Here is a 12,794-nt window from a genome sequence, read left to right as displayed (position 1 = left end):
GGCTCATGCCTGTAATCCAAGCACTTTGGAAGACCGGAGTGGGTGGATCACTTGAGATCAGGAGTTCGAGCCCAGTTGGCCAACATGGTAAAACCCCATGTCTACTAAAAATACAAAAATTAGCTGGGTGGGGATGGCATGCATCTGTAATCCCTGCTACTCAGGAGGCTGAGACAGGAGAATCACTTTAACCCAGCAGGTGGAGGTTGCAGTGAGCCAAGATCATGCCACTGCATTTCAGCCTGGGCTACAGAAAGAGACTGTCTTTAAAAAAAAGACTTTCTGAGATTTGTTAGGCTCAGGCCTTCTGCTTTTATTTTGGCAAATGGGTTATGGAAAATGAACAGAATTTGGATGCCAGGAAAGAGAAACTGCTGGAAGAGGCCAGAAGAAGTTTGGGAAGAAAGTTGATAAGCCCTGTTGAATAAGTGACTGAATCAGAGATGGATAAAGATTGAACAAAGACTTTCCTTCTTAACCTGTTGTTGTGAAGGAGAGTTATAGCCAGCACTCTTTCTTGGGCTTCAGATTCTGCTGGAAAAGTACGTTAATTTAGTCCTTTTGGAGAGAATTAGATTTATTAGTATTTTTCTTAAACTGTTTTTTGTAGTTGCGCTGGACAATGTTCAGAACAGCACAGAATTCCTCACTTTTTTTTTTTTGAGACAGAATCTTATACTGTTGCCCAGGCTGGAATGCAATAGCACGATCTTAGCTTACTGCAGCCTCCACCTCCCGGGTTCAAGTGATGCTCCTGCCTCAGCTTCCTGAGTAGCTTGGACTACAGGTGCACACCAACACACCCGGCTAATTTTTGTATTTTTACTGGTGATGGGGTTTCACCATATTTGCCAGGCTGGTCTTGAACTCCTGACCTCAGGTGATCCACCAACCTCAGCCTGCCAAAGTGCTGGGATTACAGGCATGAGCCACTGTGCCCAGCCTCCTCACATATTAGTAACAGTAAACACTAAGTTTTTTAGTGGTAAAAGTTGAAATAATTTATTCCTGTTCAGTCTTACCTGGATGCCATAAGTGTCCTGAACAAAATGCCATCAAGTGGTTTTGTCTGAATTTTGCTTTGATAGAATGTGAGTGTTTTAGAATTCAGAGCATAATTAAATTAAACATGGGAATTTGATTTAATTTGTTTAATTAAACAAGCATAGAAAACAAATCTTTGTTTTGTGAAGTCAGACAAATGATGTAGTTGGTCATTTCAGATTTCTTCCACTTTTCACTATTTGGTATGTGACATTATCCAGGTCCCCATTTCTTAGGACTTTCCTATTTTTGGCCCACCAAAAAGTTGTCTTAGATTTTAATAAATATGTCTTCCTTGGGTTTAGTGCAATAATTTGTTACTTAGGTAGGGAAAAGTCAAGCAAGAAGAATTCTTTCAAAATTAAAAAGTGTCCTTAGTCTAATTCTCAACCGTGGATCCAACCAGTCTCAGAGGGTTTGAGCTTTGATGTAAAAGCCATACATGAACATGATTGAGAAATAAATATCTTCTCCCTTTGGTAAATTATTTTTTTCTGAAAACCCAGAGTTTAGTGTATGTCATTCTTTTGTTAACATTCTTATAAACTCTAAAGAAGGTAAGTAGTGGTATCTCCATTATACAAATGAGAATGAGATCTTCACTTTTTGAGTAAAGATTTAAAACAATAAAATGACAGGGACAAAGCAGTCCTTTTTTTATTAACGTTATCTTAACATTTTCTTTTTCTATCCTGGGAAACCAGGAAATTTTTTTTTTTTTTTTTGAGATAGAGTCTTGTTTTGTTGCCAGGCGCCAGGCTGGAGTGCAGCAGTGCAATCTCGGCTCGCTGCAGTCTCCGCCTCCTGGGTTCAAGCAATTATCCTGCCTCAGCCTCCTGAGTAGCTGGAACTACAGGCACACACCACCACGCCCAGCTAATTTTTGTATTTTTTAGTAGAGACGGGGTTTCATCATGTTGGCCAGGATAGTCTTGATCTCTTGACCTTGTGATCCACCTGCCTTGGCCTTCTGTTTTTTTTTTTAATTTATTTATGTTTCAGAAAGAAACCTTGACTGAAATAGCCAAGACACCTTTTTCATAGATATATGGTAAAAGAGATAATGAATGTCATAAGCACTGCATTTAACCCTAAACTTTTGTAAAATTTTAAAGTATTGTTCTGGATAACATTTAGAAATTTAGGTAATTGGTAAGTAATCTATTTATATTAATTTGCTATAGAAAAGGAGGCTGTGAGTTATTTTTTCTTATTAGACATCCAGTTGATAATGCTACAGGGAAAATGTTATTGGCTGAAGACATATTTTGAGAGCTTTGAAAGTCAAGTGTCATAAAAAAGAGAATTACTAATACCTTGGCTTGTGTTAGTTCAAGATTAAGTTAGTTTTCTTGTTTTTTGTTTTGTTTTGTTTTTGAGACAGAATCTTGCTCTGTCACCAAGGCTGGAGTGCAGCAGTGCGATCTGGGCTCATTGGAGTCACCTCCTGGGTTCAAGGGAGTCTCATGCCTCAGCCTCCCAAGTAGCTGTGATTACAGGCACAGAAACTCAACATTCTTAAATTGCATATAACCAGTCCTACCTTTTCATCTTTACTTAATCATCTAGCTAATATTCATGCAGGTTTTCCCTCCTGTGAATATTTGAACATACAACTGAAAACAAGTAAGCAACAAAATAAGGGAATTATGATCTAAAACTCTAGCCTTATAGATCTTTGCTTACTTAACTATGTGGATAGAATTTCCTTTTGCTGTTTTCCCCTCAGAAAATTTGACTATCTGGTGTTTAATTTCAAAATAGAAATTCTTCATTATATTTATTCAGAAATTGTGCAGAAGGGAAAAATTATGTTTAGAGCATGGTAAATATTACAACTAGTCACTCTATATATAGCTTGAAATTGGGGATTGGTAAGTATGTAGTTGTAGATTGTACTTGATAGCTTACTTAATATTTAATGGTGAGGCAGCATAAGATATCCTCTTAAATGGAAGATTAAATTACCCAGTGGATTTTAATGTTTCTTCTAAACTTCCACTTAAGTGTGAAACCTAATGCTATCAATATTAAAACTATTGATATTAATCAACTTCTGTACCTAAGCAAGAAAGAAAAACTAACTGGAAATATGTTGAAGGAATATTAAGAGTTACCTTAAATATGAAATACTTAAGTCATTACTTAATATCCTCAAGAGGGTCTTGGAAACTGCAACTTTAAGCAAAAGGACATACAACAAAACCAATTTTACCATAGGCTAACTGACATAAACAAGAGTTACTATGGCATCTTTCTGGTCACAGAAACATCACCGAACTTCTAAATAAAGACACAAAGCACTTCTAATATTAAACGTTGAAGTAAATGTGAGCTGCACTTACATTTAAGAAAGATTAATAAAAACAAGAAACATAATTACCCAGTTTTTGGTGAATCAGTGAGTGACAGCAGTTGTAGTACTACTGCTGGGTAAAATCAAGGGATAAATGTTTGCAAAGCAAAAATTATCTAAGGAGCACTTCCTACCACCATTAAATTCAAAAACAATCAAATCTGGCAGGCTCACTGGGCACTTTCATACTGCATCGTTTATTGCTGTGCATTTGTATGATTATTGTAGACTTCACAGATGTTTATTTTATAATTTATTTCTTTTGCAAACTACTTATTCCAGTTCAGCGTTGCCAGTGGCCAAAGCCTATCCCTCCAGCTCAGGGTACAAGGCTGAAACTAATCCTGGCCTGGATGCCATTCCATTGCAGGGCACACTCACACACACACGCATACCAGCACTCGATCAAACTGGAACAATTTAGATAATTAACCTAATGTGCACATCTTTAGGATGTATGAGGAAACTGGGATACCCAGAAAAAACCCATTAGGACATGGGGAGAATGTGCAAACTCCACACAGATAGTGGCTGCAGCCAGGAATCAGTTGTTTTTCTCATCAACATCACAACAAAATGACATTATTCAGGGACCTGCTGCCCTTTAAAGCTGAATGAGACTTGCAATACACTTAATCTCTTTATGCCCAGATGTAGTCATTTATAAAATAGATAGGTATTAGAGTTCTCCAGGTAAACAGAACCAATAGGGTATGTGTAGAGGGAGGGAAGGGAGGAAGGAGGGGGAGCATAGGAGTGAAGGTAGGAGAGAGAGAGAGAGAGACTGATTATTGGAAATTGAGAAGTTCCAAAATCCACAGTGCATAAACTAGAGACCCAAGAGGTGATGGTGTAGTTCCAGTCTGAGTCCAAAGGCCTAAGAACTAGGAGAGCAGTGGAGTAAGTTCCAGTCCAGAGCCAGCAGGCTTAAGATCCAAAAAGAACTGCTTTTTTAGTTCAAGTCCAACTGAAGTCCCAACTCAAAATCAGACAGAAGTTCCCTGTTAGCCTTTTTTTTTCTATTCAGGTCTTCAGCTGATTGCATAAAGCCCACCCACATGAGGGAGTGCAGTCTGCTTTAGTCAGGTTAAAAATTCAAATGTAATCTCATCTAGAAACACCCACACAGGTACTCCCAGAATAATGTGTTTTGGGGTTTTTTTTGTTTGTTTATTTTTGAGACAGGTCCCATTCTGTTGCCCAGGCTAAAGTGTAGTGGCATGGTCTCAGTTCACTGCAGCCTCTATCTCTTGGGTTCAAGCAGTCCTCCCACCTCAACCTCTCTAGTAGCTGAGACTACAGGCGTGTGTTACCACACCTGGATAATTCTTTTTTGTTTTATAGAAATGGGATTTTGCCATGTTGTCCAGGTAGTCTCAAACTCCTGGGCTCAAGCAATCTGCCTTCCTCAGCCTCCTAGAGTGCTAGGATTATAGGCATGAGCCACTGTGCTCCACCTCAGAATAATGTTTGACCAGATGTCTGGGCACCCCATGGCCCAGTCAAGTTGACACATAAATTTAACCATCACAAGAGGGAACACCTTATATCCATATATAGCTTTAGGATTTTTTGGAAGACTGTAACCTGTTTGTGACTAAGACATGCCAGTTGGGAAGCTCTGCATTAGATAAAATGGATAAAGTGAAATGGCTGCTTATATACCCCAGGACTTTCTTCCTCTACCCCCAGACATAAAGACATGACAGAATTGGAAATTAGCAAAAGTTGTTAATTCAGACATCAAGCCTTGCCCCCACTGATGAATTAAACTGTTGGGTAATCATTTTTTGCTCTCCCAGAAACCAAATTTGGTTTTAAAAAATAAAAATAATTACAAATACATTCAAGGTAATGAAGGACCCTGATAGGAAAATGAATATATGAGAAATGAGAAAATTGGGATGGGGGAAAAGCTATAAAAGCCAGTGAACCTTTGAAGATGCGGTATGGTCAAGGATGCATTGCAACGTTTGTGAGCTCTTTCTCCATAAAATATGTTTTTTGGTTAACAGTAGAAATTAATAGGGAGGGGCCAGGCATGGTGGCTCATGCCTCTAATCCCAGTACTTTGGGAAGCCAAGGTGAATGGATCACTTGAGGTCAGGAGTTCAAGACCAGCCTGGCCAACATGATGAAACCCTGTATCTACTAAAAATACAAAAATTAGACCTGGTGGTGCACCCCTGTAATCCCAGCTATTTGGGAGGCTGAGGCAGGAGAATAGCTTGAACCTGGGAGGTGGAGGTTGCACTGAGCGGAGATCATGCCACTGCACTCCAGCCTGGGCAACAGACTCCATCTTTGGGAAAAAATAGTAATAGGCAAATCTGAATTTGTGTGGGAGTACCCCCTAGTTCTGGCTCTTGCCAGTATACTTATGTGTCAGGCTATTTTGAGAGCAAAAGCTCCTGCTTTGGGCAAGTTTCCATTCAGAGTGGTTTTGATAGGTAGGAACTTGTCTGAGCACAAGTATCCTTCTGTGCCAGTAGCATAGCTCCTCTACTTGGCTTCATAGTATTGGACATTAATAGAGAAAATGAAAAAGGAGTATGGCACCTGCCTTGAAGAGCATTTGATTTTCAGTCCTACATTTATCAGAGCCCCAGTTTTAAAAATGTTTAATAGCCAGATGTGCTGCTGTTCACCAGGCTTAGAAGTCAGTACTTGAATGAATGAAAAAGCATGACTGAGTTGCATAAACTGGTATTCAGCTAGCCAGTCATCAGTTTATTCCATATTCAAGGAACAACTGAGGACTGTTTTTTCTCTTTTTACTTGGAAGATGATGGCATTTAAAATTCAAGGAATTGGGGCTGAGTGTGGTGGTTCACATGTAAAATCTTAGTGCTTGGGGAGGCCAAGGTGGGAGGATTGCTTGGAAGCAAGAGTTCAAGACCAGACTTGGCAATGTAGTAAGACCCCATCTTTACAAAAAATAAAAATTAGCCGGGCTTGGTGGCATGCTCCTGTGGTCCTACTACTCAGGAGGCTGTAGTGACAGGATCGCTTGAGCCCAGAAGTTCAAGGCTGCAGTGAGCTGTGATGGCACCACTGCACTGAAGCCTGAATGAGAGAGTGAGATCATCTCTTAAAAAAAAAAATCAAGTAATTGTTGTGAATATTATTTTAATTTGTTGTTTAGTTAGTATTAACATCAGCTAAATATTTAGTATGCTAAGTATGGGTGCATTTATTTGTTACCCTAATATTCAGAGTGCAGCACTGACTAGAAAAAATTAACAACTTTGTTGAAAATGATGAATGGTACTGCTAGATGAAATCATTTGCTTTAAGCATAGTTATCACCCCACCATTTAACAGGTGAATCCGTTATCTAATAATGGCTAGAAATGTTTGAAAGGGCACAAAAATGTGGCAAAAACATGATTTATTGAAAAGAATGTAGGCTTTAGAGTCAGACTGTGGATCAGATCTCTGCTGTGTACTATACCAGCAGAAAGGCTATGATTAATTATCTGAATCTTCCTGAGCTACGGTTTTTTCATCTGTAATATGAACACAATAATACCTGTGGAGTTTCTTTTAGAAGATCATGGAGGAAGAGCATCAAGCATAATATGGTACACAGAAGACATTTGGCTATTATAATTATTTAAATATGCCCAACCTGTGTATAAAAATGATTTAGATGGCTTACAATAAGATACTTTTATAAGTAGAACAGTTATGCCCCCTGCAGTCTTAAATGAAGGCAAAGTTTGTTTTTTTTCATCTAGTGCACATTAATTTAGTTAGCATTCCTATACCAACTATGTGCAGGAACCTAGGTACTAGAAATTCAAGAAAAATACATAGTCCCTGCCCTCAAAGCTCTTGTAATTTTTAGAAATTGGACTTAGAGCCGCTTTGATGACAACATAATACTGTGGTTAAGAGCACCTACTCTGAAGTTATACTTCCTGAGTAAGAACTCAGCCTCTTCACTTCATATGCATGTGACCACAGGGAAGTTAACCTCTTTCTGCTCTGCTTTACTCATCTAGGAAATGGAGACAATATTTATTGTTAACTCCCTCATGTGATTCTTTTGAAACTTAAATGAGCTAAAATTTACAAAGCATTTAGAATTATGCCTGCCACATGGTAGGCACTAAGTGAGCATTAAATGAAAATTATGATGCACTGTAGCAAGCCTTTGCAGTTTCTGAGTAGGTTTCAGAGTACGTCTTTTGATCTTTTGCTAAATTTAGGCTCCCACTTTCCTGAACGGTGTTAAACGATATTGTTTGCTTTGCCTATGCTGCCTTACATGCCTAAGGAAGCTAAAGCTTAGGCAGTCTGACTTCACCACTAATTCTAAGTAATAAAGTATCTATTTCTTGGAATTCTACGTCTAATTCAAGTCTACATGTACTATAATGTGTTAATAAATGCCACCGTTTGATGCAACTTTTTTCTGTATTAATCTGCTACAAGGAGTTTGAAGATTTGGGTTGTGTCCCCATCTAATCAAAACCAGATTTCCCATTATGGCTGCATATCCTCTATATTGAAATAGGAGTTCATATAGGCAGGGTAATATAAGCAAAGTTCCTTTTTATTCATTGTTTATTGGATTCTTTATTAGAAGAAATCCAAGTTTAATATTTTACTTAATTAACTTGAGTTTTGATGTATACTGAATTTTATTACTGATTTATTTGTTAAACTATCCTGGGCTGATAATGTTGAGAGGATGATTGTGTATTTTAAAACAGATTAAAATATTTAATATATGTACTCCCAAAAAAATTTTTGAAAAACAAACTTGAAACCTTTGCCACTCTCACAAATACACCTGTTATCCCAAGTGCTCAAATTTTATGCTCAAAATAACAATTATTTCTTTAAAAAATTCGGGTCTGATTACAATCTGTTTGGGAAAATCTGTTTCCTGAAAAACAAACCTGTCTGGTTGTAAGACAAACTGTTCTTGTGGTAGGTTATTTTAACGTCTCTTCTTTTGAGTATTCTATTAGTTATATTCTTGTAACTGTTCTACTTACCTAGTTATTTGCACTGTGCTTCTTGGGAAGCAAAGTACTCTTTTTTTTTAATACAGAGTCTTGCACCTCCATCTCCGAGGTTCAAGTGATTTGCCTTGCCTCAGCCTCCCCAGTAGCTGGGATTACAGGTGCCCATCACCACACCTGGCTAATTTTTTTGTATTTTTAGTAGAGACAAGATTTCACTGTGTTGGCCAGACTCATCTTGAACTCTTGACCTCATGATCCTCCTGCCCTGGCCTCCCAAAGTGCTTGGATTACAAGCGTGAGCCACCACACCCAGCCAGGAAGCAAAGTACTCTTAACACCTAATGTGTGATACATAGTGTAATCAAGATTTAAGTCATAATGCCAGCAAGCCAACCACCAGTATCCAAAATTTAAACTCCACAAGGAGTAACCATGGCAGGTTTCGTTTATAGAAGAGACTCTTAAAAATAGATACTTAAAAACTAGGTACTTTTTTAGGATGATTCTCGGGAAGGATGCAAAATACTTGGATTATTTCATTTCTTGTTATGTCATAATATGATAGAAATTGATAAATTGAGGTATTTTCATAGTGATTTAGAATGCTAAATCATAGTAGAGAAACATCCTTGGTGAGCTTTGATTCTAGTTTTGACACTCATTTATTTAATTCCCTGGCAAGCCACCTGTGTCTACATGTGTCGTCTACATATCAGTAGTAATGATAAAAGCTGCCACCTCTGCCACCCTGGGTGCCAAGTATTTAATCCTCTAAATTATCATCCACCTCGTGAGGTAGATAGACCCTGATAATGTCCAGATTATAAATGTAGAAACTGGGCCGCGCACAGTGGCAAGCACCTGTAATCCCAGTTACTTGGGAGGCTAAGGCAGGAGAATCGCTTGAACCTGGGAGAATCACTCCAGCCTTGATAACAGAGTAAGACTCTGTCTCAAAATATAATAAAAAGAAATAATACAGAAACTGGAGTCTTAGCCTCTGGATCTACAGCCCTCTATTGAAGTGTTATAATTATACCAGTCATTTACTTACTGGCATTAACTAGTAGTAGGGTTTTACCATGTTGGGCAGGCTGGTTTCAAACCCCTGAGTTCAAGCAGTCCTCCTACCTCAGCCTCCCTAAAGTGCTGGGATTACAGGTGTGAGCCACTGCGCCTTGCCAGAAGTTGATACACTTTTAAAAGTAAAATATCAGAGTAAGTTTAATTTTAATAAAAATCTTTGTTCATTTTATTAGTTGCTTTCTTGCTGAACTGTTGAGGAGTTTCCTTCCTTGTGTTCAGCAATGCTGTTAGTAGATTCTGGTTATTATTTATTGCTCTACCTCAAGGATCAAACCATGACCCACGGGACAAATCTGTCCTGCTGCCTGTTTTTGTAAATAAGTTTCATTGAATATACCCATGGTTATTTCTTTACAGATGGCCTATGAGGCCTAACATATTTACTCTCTGGCTCTCTATAGAAAAGATTGCTAATCTCCTGCTCTACCTCATTCAACGTAAGATTTGAAGCAATCTAATGTAATACCTAATCCTAAACATAAATGAAACTTCCTTTAGAAATTTCCATTCATCTTACAACCTTTATGGGAAAAGCCTGAAGAAGAAATAAAAATTGGGACGATTAAGTTAATATAATGTTTGTTTTCCTCAGCTTCATTCCATTCATTTGAGAATTCTGCTGGTGTCTTGACACCTGACAGTTATGTGTAACATTGCCCAAATGGTTGGATGTGTTTTACGGTCATTTCTTTCTTCCTGTAGTAAACATTTTTTTCCTATCCCATTAAAAAGATGATAAAGAGGATACAAGAAAGATTTAATTTACAAAGAAATAAAATTTGGTCATAAGTGAGTTTTTTGTTTACCTTTCCCGCCCAGGAGGAGCCAGTGCTCATCATGTATCCAATTAGGGGTTATCTGATCCCTTTAAAAATAATGTCGGTCCGTTCCCTCTGTTGAGGCAAGTGAGAGCAAGGGCCCCTTGACACACTCAAATTTCACCCGCCTTGGGATCTTGAGGCTACCCTTTACTTAGGGTTCAAAATTGATAGTGAGAACCTTTTCCAGTATCACACATATGAATGTAATGATGATATGAGAGTAACTTTTGTAGAATTAGTAGAAGAGTATCTTGAGACTAATTATGCAGTGTTAAGTTTTTGTTCTGGTACAGCTTCCAAAAGAGAGATTTTTGGTTCTTTTTTTTTCTTTTTTCTTTTTTTTTAATTTTCCTGGGTGCTCACTGCACTACAAAACAAATCAAGCATCAACTTGTTTCTGTTACTTGGTAGGAAGTACCACCATAATGTGGCATTTTGCTTGTACAGTCTCTCAATTCAGTAGTAAACTTAATCTTACAACAGACTTTAACTTATTAACAGTTTGTATTCCTAGTTGATGTTTAAATGGTAAATTGGGCTGAGTTGGAAAATAGCTTACATGTATCTGAAATACACTTAGGAAATGGGAATAAATGTTATTGTAGGTTGCACATGTATAATAAACCTAGTGGTACCAAAAAAGTAAGTTGCTCTAAATCCAGCAAGTTTTAATAAAAATGCTTAATAAATGCCAAGAAAGTTATCTGTTGTTGATGAAAATACTCTGTGGAATATGCAGGCTTCACTTAGGGGAAAAGTAGTATTTTGTTAAAAAATATACATATACATGTAGCAAAGACAATTAGAGAAACTGAATTTCTAAAAGATAACATATATCACCAAAATGGTGAATGAGCTTTTGAATTTTTTAATCAGTAAAAATTGAGATATTCTTTCCTACTTTGGTTTGTATTATTAGTAGCAAAGGTATTTCCAAAAGGCTTTCAAAATTCCTGTTTATGTCCAAGAAAATGATTGTTTAGCTATAATAGCATAATGTTTTGGACAAGCATCTGATATTATTCCTAAATCTAGAGGAGCTGAGTGGTGATAAGAAACATTCCAGTGTGGTGGAAAGAATATAAATGCTCTTTGGGTTTTTTTGTTTTGTTTTGTTTTTGCTCAAACCTTGAGATTGCTTTCTCACTATGCAATTGGGTAATAATTTCTTTTTTGTAGAATTTTGTAACAGATTAAGATAATGCATGTAAAGTACCAGGTATTAGTGCTTGGCACATTGCTACCTTTTACTTGTCACCTACATGTGATCATCATCATTATTTAAATTAATCATTTAGAATGATTGTTTCATGAGTAGTGTTCTTTTCACTTGGTGTTTTCTGTACCTGAGTGGTGATTCTCTTCCTCTCTTACAGTAGTGGACAGGGAGTGCATGTGTTTGCATTTTAATGATATAACTATGATATCAAAATTAAATTAAAATAAACTTTTGGGGGGGTGTTTTGATGCAGACAGCTTTATTAAACCGCCTGGAGCGAATTTTCGAAGCATGTTTTCCTTCCATACTTGTCCCTGATGCTGAAGAGGAAGTCACTTCCCTGAAGCACTTGCTGGAAACAAGCACCTTGCCAGTAAAAACAAGAGAGGCCTTACCTGAAAGTGGGTAAGTAGGAGACAGTTTTTAGAAAGTATATGTTTATGTTAGTTTCAGCAGTTCTAATTTCTAAGTTTATCTTAAAACAGTAAGGTTCAGGCCAGGCACAGTAGATTACCTGAGGTCAGGAGTTTGAGACCAGCCTGACCAACATGGTGAAACCCCATCTCTACTAAAAATACAAAAAAAATTAGCAGGGTGTGGTGGTGCATGTCTGTAATCCCAGCTACTTGGGAGTGAGGTTGAGGCATGAGAATCACTGGAACCCAGAAAATGGAAGTTGCAGTGAGCCAAGATCATGCCATTGCACTCCAGCCTGGATGATAGAGCAAGACTCTGTCAAAAAAAAAAAAAAAATTAAGGCTCAAAAACAATGTGTCAAAATCTAATCATGTTGTTCTAAAAAACTTAAAACTCTTTGCCTCTTTACTTTTGAGCTATTTCTTTTTACATTTCTAAGTCAATATTCTAGTCAGTTGATGTTACATATTATTTTTTGACTTATTAGAATGATAAATGAAAATTTAGATCTTACCTCTGCTATTTTCCTCCCCTTGTCTTCCCCATATATCAATTTTTGGTTAATTTCTTATTTGGTGTTTTCATTATTATACTCATGTATACACTCTTAAGCCACTGTTTTCTTTATAGTACAACTTCTTCCTGGATTTCTCTTTTTCATTTACTTAGCGTTTCCCTACCCATTAAGAGGTTGTTCATACACTTTTACTTGTGATCCAACCCCTCATCATTCTGCTCCCATCTAGAATAGTTTCAATATGGGCTTACACATACGTTGTCTAGGGACTTCCCTTCACTTAGATCCCATTTTGAGAGAGCACATCCTCTAAATAGCCTTCTAAGAAAAAAGATAGATGGGAGGTAAAATTTTA

At 37.4% G+C, this 12,794-nt stretch overlaps 1 protein-coding gene across 6 annotated transcripts in view; it reads left to right on the top strand.

The window, feature by feature from the left end:
* Positions 1-12,794, top strand: part of AFTPH (aftiphilin) — a 67,005-nt gene that overhangs the window by 30,943 nt on the left and 23,268 nt on the right. For all 6 annotated transcript variants that reach the window (XM_002757701.5, XM_002757700.5, XM_035272418.3 and 3 more), the window contains one exon: positions 11,759-11,910. In XM_002757701.5, coding sequence (XP_002757747.1) covers positions 11,759-11,910 — 152 coding nt within the window. The remainder of the gene's footprint in view (positions 1-11,758; positions 11,911-12,794) is intronic.

Source organism: Callithrix jacchus, chromosome 14 (genome assembly GCF_049354715.1).
Source record: "Callithrix jacchus isolate 240 chromosome 14, calJac240_pri, whole genome shotgun sequence".
Lineage (NCBI taxonomy): Eukaryota > Metazoa > Chordata > Mammalia > Primates > Cebidae > Callithrix > Callithrix jacchus.
This window is presented reverse-complemented; position numbering and strand designations above follow the sequence as displayed.